Genomic DNA, 15,348 nt, shown 5'->3' on the forward strand with positions numbered 1-15,348 from the left:
TCTTTATTTCATTTTACTGTAAACAAAGGAATCCATTAATAATGATTGTCTTCAGACCGATTTCGTTATATGGTGATGTTATTTAAACATTATTGTCAATTAATTAAACGTAGGCTATAACAAAATATCTAAAGTAAAAATGTGAAGCCAGCCATCAAGAAATGGCGGGAAAATTCATAACGCAGCGTATCATTGGTTTAGACGTTGTAACGTTGTTACTGATTGGTTGTAGTGATTCTACGCATTATTCTTCCTAGAACTTTTTTTTCTTCAAATATTCGACTTTTTATTTAAGCGTAATTTGTACTTACAAACGAAAAACTATTATTCGTTTAGAATTGTATAAACGTCTGTTTTGATCCAAAATTTTATCTCAATTCCTCTTATAGGAGAATTTCTTTATACAAAATTCGTCATTAAAAATAAATTACTACGTTTAAGAAATTCTACAACAATCAAAAACAAATAAGATTCGTGTCAATAAAAGAAATAGCAACATCGAAATATGAAAGAACTATTTATTAAAACGCTTATTTTTCAATATTAAAAACGAAATACGAAATTGATATGAAAAAGAAAGAAAGTAACGTTATCTCACTTAATTTTAGTCCGTAAATTTACAGAGCATTCTCAGTAAATAAATTTCAATTTTTCCGGACAAATTCAAATTCCGATTCTCATTATAAGATTCATTTCAGCAATGGAACAAATGAGAAAGGGACCCTGTTTCTCAAAATTCAAAATTTGTCGTAAATGTGGAATTTTACATTGAGAAAACCATTTTTTTTAAATAAAACGGGACCGTTTTCTTTCGTGCTGTCTATTTTCGCAATCGAAAAAATGATAAAATGGAACACAATGTTACAACGGAAAAAACCATATGCGTATTCTCAAGATTCATAAAGAAAACATGAATATATCTAGTTAACTTCTAAAATAATTTTTAAATCACACCTTAATCATACGAATATGTCTTTAGGGGAAATTGAAAATTAATGCGTTTTACGAAAATAAGGTTTAGAATAAAGGGCATAAAATTAGTTTTATTACATTGCCTTCTCCAAACAAACAGAGCCCCTTGTAAGACAGTTGGTCTAAATAAGAACAAATGAAAACAAAAAAATTGTTTTTCTGTTATATGAAACAAAACCCAAAAGAAATGCGAAGCAGAGGAACAAAAGTAATGAAAAAAAAGAAAGCAAATGACATTTTCATTAGTCGAATTTTTTTTCCTGAAATTTCCCTATTAGTCTGCAAAGAGACTCAAGGAATCAAGGAATCTGAAGCAATAATGCACATTCTCGACAAACTGTCAGAAATTGCTAGAAATATTGATATTACGTTCGTTATCGCACTGACAAGATATTTTCCCGCCAATATTCCAGTCACGTCTGCTGAGATCTAATTGTAATTTGGTTATTTGTAGAAATTCAATAAACAGAAATCACCTGAAACTACCAACTTATACTAACTTCATTTCTTATCTTAATTCTAAATATCATTGATAGCTCTAGTTATAGTCTTTCATGCTTAATAATAAAACGTATATGAAATAACTTATTCTGATTTTTTCATGAAAATATTGACTACTTTTGAAATTGATTTGAAAAAAGAAATTATTTTTTGTCTCAAATATTGATACTAATTATTAGAATCACTTCATTAAAAGGACAGATTCGCCATTTTTGGGCTTCAGTCGAACCTAGGTGTCAGAAACGGTCTCAGCTAAGCTAATCGGTTATAGTATTCATAACTCACCGTCGAAATTTGAGTCAAAGAAATCCAAAGATATACAACAAATTAACTTTAATTTCAGGACAAGAAGGGGCATTCAAGAAAATAAAGTCTGACGTCAGCAGTCTATCCTTATCTTCTACATCATCATTGGGCAGTAGTTCATCTACCCCGACCCCCTCGGGTCACAACCCGTCAGCATCATCATGCCCGACCCCCGCAAGACGCCGACACAGGACAACTTTTACCCAGGAGCAACTGAGGGAATTAGAAACAGCTTTCTCCAAGAGTCATTATCCAGATATTTATTGTCGTGAAGAATTGGCCAGAATTACCAAGTTAAACGAGGCCAGAATACAGGTAAGACACTTTTATCAGATTTTCAAATTAGTGTAGAGGTATAGATGGCGGCTTAATAACGTGACAATAACTTATAATACAAATTCTCAACAGATAGAAATATTCGCCAATACCACGAAAACTTTACTTCTACTAACGCATATACTCTTAATTCAAAGGATACATTGTTGTATACACATTGCAATTATTTCCTAGTACGTTTTAATATATGTAACTGCGTGCGAGAATGTTAAAAAGGGCAAACATATTTTTAAGGATTTCATAAACACTTTCGTGCGTAAAATAAAAACCCATTGATCACAAAATTTGTAAAAGATCACATTAAAATAAAACAAGCAAATACATTGGTACTTTCAATAACGGCTTGAGAATTTATCCTGGTTCTAATGAATAATTTTAAATGTTAAATCTTTAATATTAAATTTACATACTATGTAAAGAAGCCAATCATTTTGTGGGAAAATCAGAATGTTTAAACAAATTGGAAATACAATTGTGGGAGAACTGGTTATACACTTTCGATTTGCAAAAAAATAAAATAAAATAAATTATTCAAAATTCGTATATGTTTTTTTGCATGAACATTTTTTTTACAATTCTTTTGCAGGGCGTTCGTTTGTATCAGTCTCAAATACTTATTTTCCCTAAAAATCTTATTTCTTCAATGGACCGCATTAATTTCTAACGGTAAAAATCTGACCACAATAACATTAACAACCAGATTTAAATTATGCGGAATTGTGCTAATTTTCTCGAGTATTCAATATTCGTATTGTTAGTTTGTTTAATATGTTTGGACATCACAGAGCAAAAGTCGAGACCCAAAACGACAACAGACGTGTTCAAATTAACGGGATCGTTCAATCAAAGAGTGTGTAGCCACTTAATTTTCAAACTTAAACACGCGCTATGCACGCGAGTAATTACCAGTCATATTGTTGGATGTCCAGCTCAGCGCCAGACTAAAAACATGAAAGACACCGACAGATGGAGAGATACGGAACAACCAGACCCGAGCTGTCAACAAACGCCTCTTTACTTCCAACCGAATTCACCCCCTGGGGTAGGGATTTAATAATTGTTAGTCGCCCTACTTTCTTTATGGTGGATTAATCTAGGCGAATTACGCCTGAAGTAAAATCTAACGGTAGAAGACGCGTAGTAATGACCTATCGGTAATTGAGGTCAATATCAAATTCAAATTGATGATTTTACTCATTTATTCGTTGATTATTCTCCTTTTATCTTCATTTTCCTCAAGAACACCTCTATACTCAATTACCGAGAGAAATGCGAATTATTTCAGGAATTTGAAAGGTATATTTACCACTTTTGGAACTCATTTTAGACGCTAAAATTGGAGTCTATAATATTCAAAAATTCTAGCTGCAATAGATAAATATATCATTTCAATATATGAAGATGGATAATATAGTCGTTTATTGTTTTTTTGACTTAACATAATGTTTCTAGGCTCGTCAGTAAAAATTGAAGGTAACCGGTTTTAAGGTCAACTACTGAAACATTTTATTTGAAAATTTCAAAATATGACTTAATATATATAAAAAAATATACATTATTAATTTCATCTTAGATTTGCACTATGATTTATCAATTTGATATTACAGTCTAGCACAAAATCCTAAAGTTAAACTTTCTCATCAACTGAAAAGATGGTGCAATAATGCGTAGTTATTTTATGAAAGGGAAATTTGTTCCAAAATCGTCGAGGAATTGATTGTAATAAAGTAATACCTTTTATAAAAATTGAAATTTGTGAGACTAGTTAAAATATTCATTCTGAATCATCCGAGATGACATAGAATGACAATAGTTCCCGGAAAAAGTCTTAGTCATATTTTGCCGCAGTAGAAGTATTCAAAATAAACCAAAGAATGTTTCTGCGTATAAAATCGAAACATTCCCTATTTTTTTTCATAATTTGTTGGAAGTGACAATCAAGTAGCATTCGTTTTACTATAGCTTTATTGTAATCACCATATCAATGGACAATTTGATTCTACTTTCGTTTTATTTTGACTGAAGATACTAAAAGAATTTATTAGAATCTAGTCGACTACAATCAACTGTGATTAAATCTTTATAGAAACCGTACAATATACTCTAATACACCGAATTTACTTTCACTTTATAAACACTAACTAAATTACTCCACGAGTTACCGTCCCTGCTATTTACTCATATTGAAACTAGAAGCTGTATCGCTGATTAGATTAGTCGTAAGAAGTATTTGAAAGACTCTGAGGTCGAGGTTCTATCTCGATTTTTTTTCTTATTTTCCTCGTAGCCTTTATTCTCAACCTTCTTCAAAGACATTCACATTAGCGACTTTGTCAATTTTCATTACTGTATTCGTGCCTCAGGAGACGAGAAACTCTCTGACGAGAATTTCTGATGAGACACAGAGAAAACTAAGAGGCTAATGGCAGCCATTTTAAAATTCACTTTTAATTCGCTCCGAGGCTTGTTGTCATTCTATTTGGAAATTTTTAGTCTTCAGGCAACGTGAATAAATTCTCCATAGGTCGAATTCAAGAATTCTACCGAGAATACGAATCGAATTCTAAATTGCACGCTTTTGGCGTTCAGTTTAGCATGCAAGAAAAGAGTGTGGTTTAGAATAACGTCTGCCCCGCGAGATACTGGCGGTAAAAAGTGAATTGTGATTGGAATTCTAGAAGGGAAGAGAAGTAGCACTATTGAAGAAGATGACGTGTATCGGAATTCGACTGGCAGACGATCAAATGGAATTCAAATTAATGAGAAACATAAAAACGATAATTGTAAATTGAAAAGAGGACAAGAAATTGGGAGTAATTGAATATCACGTGACAAATGACACGAGCAATATCGATTCTGTGACGTAGAAGTTGAATGTAAGGTTTCTAATAAAACCAACCAACAATAACTTTAATAGAAAAACTGAATAGAAACTTGGAACTGGAGTGGAACATCAATTTACAAGATAATTTCATTATAAAACCATTTCACTCGTTCTCTCTCACCGTAGAGTCGTGATAATAGAGTGATACGGAGGACAAATACAGCTTCTCATGCACGACTCTATTAACAAAGAAGGGTTGCTGTAATATGCCGGATGTCAAAGAGTCCAAAATGAATTAAAAATATATAATAATATTAAAAAAATATATGATAATAGACTAATAATAATAATAATAATAATAGGCTAATAATAATAATAATAATAATAATAATAATAATAATAATAATAATAATAATAAATCTGTCACTCAATCTCAAAATGTAACCCGATAACTAAGTATTTAGATTATTAATTAATTGATGAAAAATGTTCTTTTTTATAGGTATGGTTTCAAAATCGACGAGCAAAATACAGAAAACAAGAAAAACAGCTCGCTAAGTCTCTTTCTCCAGTCATACCCACGTGTAACGGCATGATGAGAAACATATACCCCACAAACAACAGACCGTACGGCTACCCTACACCCAGTAATATGAACATGAACATGAATTCAATGTCCATGTCCAGATATCCACAGATGAATTCAGCATACCCACCATCAGTTGCCCAATTCTCAGCCATGTCGGGAATTCAACCATCATCTAATATGGCATCGATGTCTGTACCACGACAAGTTCAACAATTCCCCATGGCATCTGATTATAGTTTGGTGAGCTTTTCTTTTTTTCTTATATATATATATTAGCATCAAGTTGATTGTGATAACAATTATTCTACCTGTTAATATTTCGTTATACCCATTAAGACCAAAACTTTCTAATAAGAAATGTACTTCTCAAAAATAAAATAATAATGTGTCATGAGTCATGTATTAAGAAGAAAGTTGAATCTAATACATGTATCAAATCTAGATTTGAAATGTGTATACTGGCAATTACAATAGAAGTTTTAGTATATTCATGGATGTTGTTATTTCTAATTTTAGGAGTCACCAGAAGAAGATTGGTACAGTAAAAGTTTATCAGCACTGCGCATGAACAATTCACATCCGGGTAGTTTTGGAAATGTTTTATCATATCAAGCGCAAGTGTAGTACGTTGCCATGGCGATTAGTGCAATAGCAGCAAAAACGTTGTCAGGGAAACAGGTGCCATGGTGACTAAAAATAGGTGCGTGTTCGAATTCAGTGCTTCTTTTTATTTATTGGTTGTTTTATGTGACGTGGTCGGTGATAACCAATCAAAGATGTGTATATAAATTATAATAACGATAATTAAAAAACGTGTGTGCGTGTTTTTAAAACTTTTTATATTAGGTTTATTTCTAGAATAACTTTTTACACTGAATAGTATGTGTTTTTACTAGAATACAATATCGTGGATTGTGAAGACCTTATGTGTAGAAGTTTTGATATCTGTTGAACTATGATTTTCCCTATTTGTTGTAAGTGTGCATACGCTTTATTTTGTATCATAGTCGAATTTCTATTCATTATTAAAACTATTCCGAAAGTACTCCACTAGTTCATTCATATAAGTCAATATATCGTATTTAAACAAATCTGCCATTATATTTTATTCACAGTTTTGCAGTTTAAGATATTTTAATGACGATTTTAGAACATATTAATGAATTTAACTAACATTATTGTTAACAGATTGGATTTTTACCAAGTTTTCCCAGAACTATTTACCCTTCCACTACGAGAGACTTGACTCTCAAAATTACTAATGATTCTCTGACAAAGTGAACGAATGTGACAAAAAATTTGTGTTCACAATTTTTTATTTGAAAAATGAAGCAGAAAAAAAATATACGTGACTGAACGTATTTTTAGAGGACGCAAGGATTTATTCAAATACGGAACCTGTAATTATCAAAAGATTTTTTTGTGAATTTTTATGAAATCAAATAATTGTTTTGTTTTGTTAATTTTCTGTCGATAGTGTCTTCCACTAGAAGTACATATTTATAATAAAACGTAAGTAGTATCCTATCAGCATTTTGTTGTCAATTTCGTTATTAGGATGAGCTGGGAGCGATTATGATGCAATCGCTCAAGCCGCTATTGGAAATATATTCTGTTAAGTAAGAAGGGTAACCGGAATTTCGTTCTGGCAATCCTGTAATGTTTCCGTAGCCTTTTCTTGCCCAACACGAGCTGTCTGGAAACTAGCTATAGTGTAATATTCGCTTGATAGTAAACAACTTGCTTAATATCTGCTAGTTCCTAAATAGATGTCAATAAAATTATAGGCCTCGAATCCATAAGATTATTCCTAATCCTAAGAAAACAAACACATCTATCAAAATTATTTTCTTTTTTTTAACAAATTACAAAAATAACATGTATAATATACAAAATATATATTAACATAATACATAATACTTTTACCATTCTTGTTTCCCTGAAGTTTTATTCGAAATAGTATCTTTAGCTATACCTTACAGTCAACATATATATAATTGTCTCGAATCAATTCAAACACAATGTACCGTGGTTCACTGAATCAATATAATTTGTACCAGGCGGTGCATATTAACCAATCGACCCTTCATATACGAGATGGGTTGACAAACTCATTTATTATTCACAAGTTTCACCTTCGTACTGTATAAAAGAATGATGGTGATTGATTTTGAAGTAACATCATATGAATATTCATTACCAAATCATTGATAGGTATAAACTGGCCAAGGTTAAAAACCGTAGACAATTTAATATTTCCGGACATTTCATTAAAGAGACGATACCATGCACACACACATTCAGGCCATTCACTCATATACGATTTTGTTTTCAAAGGTTTTCAATGATAAACTCTGACAATTGATCGTAGCCTATTCGCCTAGTAGATCACTTACTATTTAAACATTTTTATGCGTATCGGGAACATTGATAGCATCAATTTGCTCCATTCCAATTTTCAATCATACGTCCATGGTTCCTGCAATTCCACTAAAACTAAGCGTTTTATGATGTCACAAATCGATAAAGCATTTTTTGCGATAAGTAACATCATCAATCACTTAATTCTAATGGAATTGCAGTAACCACAGACGTCTGATTGGAATTGGAATGGTCAAACTCAATCAAATTGTGCCTTGAGGTTACTACTGAAAACTTTACCATCATTTAGTATACATTTATGAAAATACAATGGCCTTGCAAAATTTGAACGAGACAGGATTGATTATACGGTTTAAGAGCATAATGCCATCATATTCTCAAACAGATATATCATTAGGGTCCGCTTCATCCGACTCAGAATTGGCGTCTGTTCCGGTTTCATCAATATCACCGTGCTTGCTTTTTCTCTGGGCAGCCACAAATTCATAATATTCCACATAACCGTCGCCATCCAAGTCATCTTCATTTAGTACAAGGTCGACCACACTGGAAATTTCTTCATCCGACATAACTTTAGCTTTAGCCTGGACTTCATCTGGAATAGAAAATAATGTGTAATTGGAATCAATGCCAATAAAATGCATAAAAAAGAGTCTATCTGAATAAAGATACGTGGGTGCTGTAAGTTCACACCCTTCACGATACAAACAGAATAGTTTCCTTGTTCCATTCGGCAATCCTCGACAGCTGTCGTTAAGTTGCAGAGCGCAGTGTAACTTTCGCGAAGCCAACTCTTGTTGTTGACATTTTTACAAGGCAGCGAAATCTATTCAAAATATAATTTATTTCTTTTTAATTGGTTTCTGGCAAGTTTTATTCCACAGTTGCGTTCTGATGACGCTATTTTTCACGAATCCAAGCGTGTCACATGAGACCAGTTTCGTGCTAATGCTTGGATAGCGAGGCCCAAAGAGGCTGTCATATTTCTCTATTTTGTTAACTGCGGGTTCTAATTCTGACAAAATAATCAGGGGTTATGATTCTAACAATCTATTCAGGGTTATGATTCTAACAATCTATCCCCAGTTATGATTCTCAAAATATGCTCAGGTTGTTATCACAAACTTTCCCGCCAGATTATGATTATGACAATCTATCCCAAGGTATGATTCTGACAATCTATTGAGAGTTACGATTCTGACAATCTATCCCAAGACATGATTCTGACAATCTATTCAGGGTTATGAATCCGAACATCTATTGAGAGTTATGATTCTGACAATCTATACCAAGATATGATTCTGGCAATCTATTCAAGCCAAAACATCTATTAAGAGTTATGATTCTGACAATCTATCCAGGGCTATGATTCCGAACATCTATTTCTTCTTAATTGGTTTCTGGCAAGTTTTATTCCACAGTTGCGTTCTGATGACGCTATTTTTCACAAATCCAAGCGTGTCACGTGAGACCAGTTTCGTGCTAATGCTTGGATAGTGAGGCCTAAAGAAGCTGTCATATTTCTCTATTTTGTTAACTGCAGGTTCTCATTCTGACAAAATAATCAGCGGTTATGATTCTAACAATCTATCCAGGGGTTATGATTCTAACAATCTATTCAGGGTTATGATTCCGAACATCTATTGAGAGTTATGATTCTGACAATCTATACCAAGGCATGATTCTGACAATCTATTCGAAGTTATGATTCTGACATCTATTGAGAGTTATGATTCTGATCATCCAACCAAGGATAGATCTTTACAATCTCAGCCATGAAGTCTTTGCAAGAATAGAGAGGAAATAAAAAGGTCAATTTCTAAAATATTCTTTATTACAACATAAACATAAAACTGAGACACCTAACAATCATGTAATCACCTTAATTCATAAATAAAATCGTTCTTAAAATCAGGAATATTGTAAGCATCAGGGTGGACATTTAATGTCCAGTCAGGGTGCATATCATCTTAGCACATAAAATACAGGACATAGTTAACATTTCAAATACATTAGACTAAAAAACAACATATACATCTAATATAGAGAGAATGTGTTGTATATAATGCTTGAGAATTTATAAAATGGAAGATCAAAATCATCAAAGCACCAATAAGTGAGATTTATATATCATAATAATCAAATAAAGTTTTTAAAAATAGAGAACTATGAAAACTCAGTTGTTTTCCATGGAAGTTATCAACATGTCTTTTTTTTAGCAATTTAAAAAAGTTTTGATTGTATGGAAATGCAGATGAAATAATATTTGATTAAAACAAATTAACAAATTAAAATATACTAGCAAGAAAAATATTTTGAGTTCTTTTTAAAATCCAAATACAATTTAGATCAAAACATTGAACAAAAATATTGAACTAGAAAAAAAATAGACGCATTTTTACTTCTTCGAAAATATGTCAACAGCATTCAGGTATTTGCGCTCAAATACAGTTCATGACAAACAACACAAAAAGGTGTGCCAAGTCAAATTCTACTCTCATTACTATCAGAAAAAACCCAGCTTGTCAATAATAGACTAACAGGGTAAATTTGGAATGTTGAAAAATCACAAAGAATAGTATATATTTAACATCATAAGATATACATAATATATATAACATAATAGTGAGATAAAATTAACTTAACAATATTGATAAACCAATTATTTCCACCTTGGCTGGAACTTTTAAAAGAGATATCAGGGACATATTTTTCAAGTTATTAATAAATTCAAATATAATTCTTCATAAATCACTTAATCTACAAAGGTAAACAAATAACTTAACATAACGAGAATATAACATATACATTTTTCTAAGATAATTAAAAAAAACTAAAAATCATAATCCCTGCACCATTTGATTTCCAGTTTCAAGCAAAAATAATATCCACATTAAAGTATAATAAATAATTCATCTAATTTTTGGATTTTCATATTTGTAAGAACACATGGAAACCTCTAGTACAAATTTGAAACATGTCAAAGAGCATCTGATTAAAAGCAAATACTATGTATAAGTATGAAATCCAAACTGACTAAAAGCACCATTTGGATGAAAAATATGGTGCAATAAAGGGCATCACAAATATGCATCACATATAACTGAACAAGACCTTTAAATCAAATATTAGTTTTTCCCATTTTCGCTCATTATCTTACTTCAAATATGATCGGTTGGGATTTTAAAACCACCTAAAAGATAATCACAGCATAGGTAATGTATACATTACAGTTAAGTAAAGATCTAACTTTAAGATATACATGTTTATCATGTTTATGTATAAATGTGGAATATAAGAATGTAGATATGATCTACAATATTATCTTTAAAAAGTACAATAAGTTCTCTTTTTAATATTTGTAAATTGTGAGTGAATAAGGCACCCTTACAACAGGACACTAACAATACCACTTAACAATACATTTATATATATATTCAAAAAATTCTAAACCATGGATGGCAGGATTTTTTCTCTATGACTAGTGCAAGACTACAATATATAGACTTAGTCTTTGAAATCTGAAATAAGTCTGAATGGTAAATAAATAATATATTTGTGTATGAAATATTAAGACTGTGAAAATATTTTCAACATAGAGAGCTTGAAGATGAAGTATGCATGAAGTCAGTAAATTTCTTTGAATATCATTTTCAAACATTGATATAGGCCTATTTAATATAATTTATAATTTCATGGTATCTGAAATGACTTGATATTAATGTATCTATTGGTGACCTTGACCGTCCGATGCATTATTTTCCCCTCGATGTTTATCCTGATTACGTTTAAATTCAAAATATTCAATATATCCATCATTATTTACATCATTTTCTTTTAAAACCTCGTCCACAATATTGGAAATTTCTTCATCACTAAAAACTTTGGCATTTGCTTCTTCTGTTCTTGTTTCATCTAAAAAAAAATAAAATATTTTATAATGAATAATCAATCTTTATCAAAGGTAGATAATATGTCCCATCAGAGGTCAGTTTTAAAACTTAAATCTATTATCAGTCTTGACAATTTTCTTTCAATATGCCACCAAAAATCCTAAAGCATGATTTTTCTTTTTTTTTATCTACCAAACATATGGAAAAATTATTTTTTTCTGAAAATATTTAGAAATAAAAGTACAAAATCCATTTAAAAATAAATGGATATTCAAAAAAGGAAATAAACTTACTAAAACCGATACCAAGTAGAAAAGTACAAGAAACACTAACAGGGCGAACCAACACCACAACATTTACAGGAAATGCATTTAAATGCAAAACATATGCATCAACATAGCGAATTGAAAATAAAGCTTTCGAATCATAGGATTGTATGGATATTCATTTAATGCTACAGATAATGAGGTATATTATATTATATGTAACAGTTTCATTAAAGGAAAATGTGATTACGATAATGTTGCATATTATTTGTATTAATTAAGTTGCATATCAAACAAATGAATATTGGTGAACTAATATTTTTCAAAAATAGAGAAAGTTTGCCCTTTTAAAACTTATATATTTTGAGAATGACATAAAATGACAGTTAGAATTTTTTACATCACGTTTTCTGTGCTAAAGAAAAAGATGTTTTTTTTTAGGTTGTTTGTCTGCAGCAGGCGAATAAAATAATCCATGAAAATCTGATAGGAAGTCAAACTGGATTAAATCCAATATATAACATAAATACATCGGATAAAATATTGACTCTCTCTCTCAAAGGTCAAAGCTTTTATAAAGACACGTAAAAATCTCTTTCCTTACAACGCCAGTTCTTTAACATCAACCATCTGGCTCAAATATGTCACATTCTACTTTGCTCTCTACATCATCCGACTTCTTGTTTCCATTTACACTCTAATTTAATTACACATTCTGTCAACCAAACATTCTAGAGTTATCCTCTCAGCTTCAGTTCACACCTCTTACGACCCCAGCCAACTTCTAAACCCACATAAGAGTCTACTTCTCCAAGACTAAGTTGTCCAGACGTAATTGTTTTGCGAACTAAGTATCATTGTGAGTGAAGTTAACCACGGAGAAGATGTCTAGTATTGTTTTTAATTTCCACCCAGGGGTGCTATAAGGTGATGTGTAAAGTTGAGTGTCAGGCTATATACAAATTACAGCAGGCCAATATTTATATTTTAACCCTTTATAACTTGTAAGAGAATAGAATTTTTTTAAATTTTATATATAAGAATAATAATCTTTTTTTTCATATCAAAATTTTTGAAAAAACTAATTCATAAATCTATATTCAGATTAATTCTTATTCTAAATTAATATTAATTCTTTTAGTTTTTGGAGCACATGAATTCGAATTTCTTAAATTTCTGAGCATTAGGATGATTACAGTCTTATAAGTTCATATTTCTGAAGTTTTTTGATATTTTTTGTGATTGAGTATTATTCACATAAAATTAATCCTTACAGTAGTTTCGAGAAAAATGTAAATTAAAAGCAAATCTCAATATTTCCAGGGAAAATGATATCATTCATAATATATTTGAAGAAAATTTAAGAAAATACTGAAGAGATGACATGATGTAAACTTGTAAAATATAACTGAGAAGTCCATTAAGATAGCGGGTCTATTAAAACTCCTAATGAATTCCAAGTAACAGATTTCTCAACCTCTTTAAGAGAATTAATTGTACGTTACGGTACACGGAGAGCTAACAAGGTAGGAGGAGCTAGTGTGTAATCCCACGAGACACCACTCAGCTTGTGGTGGGTATTAACTATTCAATGTGTAGAAGTAACAATAGAGGTAATCGAGAAAGCGACCAAGTGTGACGCCAAGTTGAAGGAAAGTGAGCAAATTAATTCTGTCATTAAGGAGACCAGTTTCTATGTTTATAAAGTGATGTCTTACTCAATAAATACCAGGGATGCCAAGTCATTTCATAAATTTTGTAAGAAAAATAAAGTCAAATAGCTAATACAAATTATGACAATATTAAATTCTTAAAAGTAATATTTAAGATAAATTTCAATGGAGAGAAAGTCAAGTTCTCTTTTATCCTTTATCACACATCATTACAACCTGAGTAAAATGATGGGACACAATAATTATATATAATCAGCTTAATTTTCAACTCATTCATATTATTTTGAATAACAAAGAATAGGCCTATTGTAATTAAAAGGCCTGTTGTAGACACATAATACTTAATAAATCAGAGTTTAAAAACAGTTGTTATATGAATTGAAATATCATATTCATACTGAGGTTGTTTGCTAGTTTATGAAAAATGACAATGTAAATAATATTATTTGGAAATATGATTTTACAGAAGAAAAAATTTCAGTCCTTTTGCCATTTTCACAGTAAATTTCTTGGAAGAAAGTGTGGTTATTTCTAATGTTACATCATCAGTCCTTCTTATATAAACCAAATGACAGTCTGGGACAAATAACATGCAATTGAAAATTTTATTTTCAAATATTTGTGAAATGAGAAAAAAAATACAGAATTTCATAATTATCTTTAAGCAGATACTTAAGGCCCGTAGCTAGCCCAGGGTCTCAGGGGGGAGGGGGCCAAATCTTTTGAAGGGGGGCTCAACTATAGCGACTCAAAAATTCAGTTAAGTCATCTGAATTTTTCAGGGGGGAGGGGGCAGATTTTTTTTTAGGGGGGGAAATGAAACTGAAAGTGATATGACTTTTAAAGGCGTCAAATTTGATAGAAATTGATTTTACAGAGATGCAGGTAAAACCCTTCGAAAATCACATGCAATTTCGTTTTCATGTTATATTATGAATGTGAAGTAAAACTAGATAGTAATATATAGCATGCACAGTATTTTTGAGAATTTTTGAGCCAAAAATGAATTCTAAAACAACAGACAAAAGCATGGAAAAATCCCACAGAATTTTTAAGAAAGCATAAAGAATTTACCTAAAATCTGTGAACTAAATAAAAGCTAATACGATTATATACAAATTAACTCACCACCATGGAAATGTGTCAAAGCTTTGCCAATTTCAACTCCATCTAATTTATTATCACCATCATAATCATGCATTTTAAAATAATGAAACTCGAGTTCTTCTTCAGTCATCTGTTCTTTAGGTTTAGTTTCTATCACTTCTTGTAAATGTTCCATTACATGACTACAATTAATAACAGAAGACAAAAATTTATAGCAAGTTTGCTGTTTACTTTTCAAAAAACCTGCTCAGTGTTTCACACAAATGTATAATATATGAAAATGAACAGTAACGGTCCTTCAGAGCCAGACTGTTATTTTTTTTGGGTATAGACTAAATCATTATATATCGCTAACTTATCTGTAATATAGAAAGCAGATATAAGAATTAGGTTCACCTAAAGGTTATTATAGGGAGAACAGGAAATAAAAGTCTACATCAATAAACTTACGCAGCATTATGGACATCACTTTTGAATCTAAGGGTATCACCTCCTCGTC

The 15,348-nt window shown here is 31.1% G+C and overlaps 2 protein-coding genes across 2 annotated transcripts; one reads left to right on the forward strand and one right to left on the reverse strand.

The window, feature by feature from the left end:
* Positions 1 to 1,953: 1,953 nt before the first annotated feature.
* On the forward strand, positions 1,954 to 5,486 carry LOTGIDRAFT_80193 (hypothetical protein; the record flags this gene model as incomplete). Its single annotated transcript, XM_009063295.1, has 2 exons — positions 1,954 to 2,094; positions 5,442 to 5,486. Coding segments are annotated over 2 exons (186 nt in total), but the record flags the coding sequence as incomplete, so codon positions are not given.
* Positions 5,487 to 11,637: 6,151 nt separating this feature from the next.
* On the reverse strand, positions 11,638 to 15,024 carry LOTGIDRAFT_127350 (hypothetical protein; the record flags this gene model as incomplete). Its single annotated transcript, XM_009063347.1, has 2 exons — positions 11,638 to 11,825; positions 14,874 to 15,024. The coding sequence occupies 2 exons, from the start codon at positions 15,022 to 15,024 to the stop codon at positions 11,638 to 11,640; spliced, it is 339 nt and encodes a 112-aa protein (XP_009061595.1).
* Positions 15,025 to 15,348: the final 324 nt, after the last annotated feature.

This window comes from Lottia gigantea (genome assembly GCF_000327385.1).
Source record: "Lottia gigantea unplaced genomic scaffold LOTGIsca_57, whole genome shotgun sequence".
NCBI lineage: Eukaryota > Metazoa > Mollusca > Gastropoda > Lottiidae > Lottia > Lottia gigantea.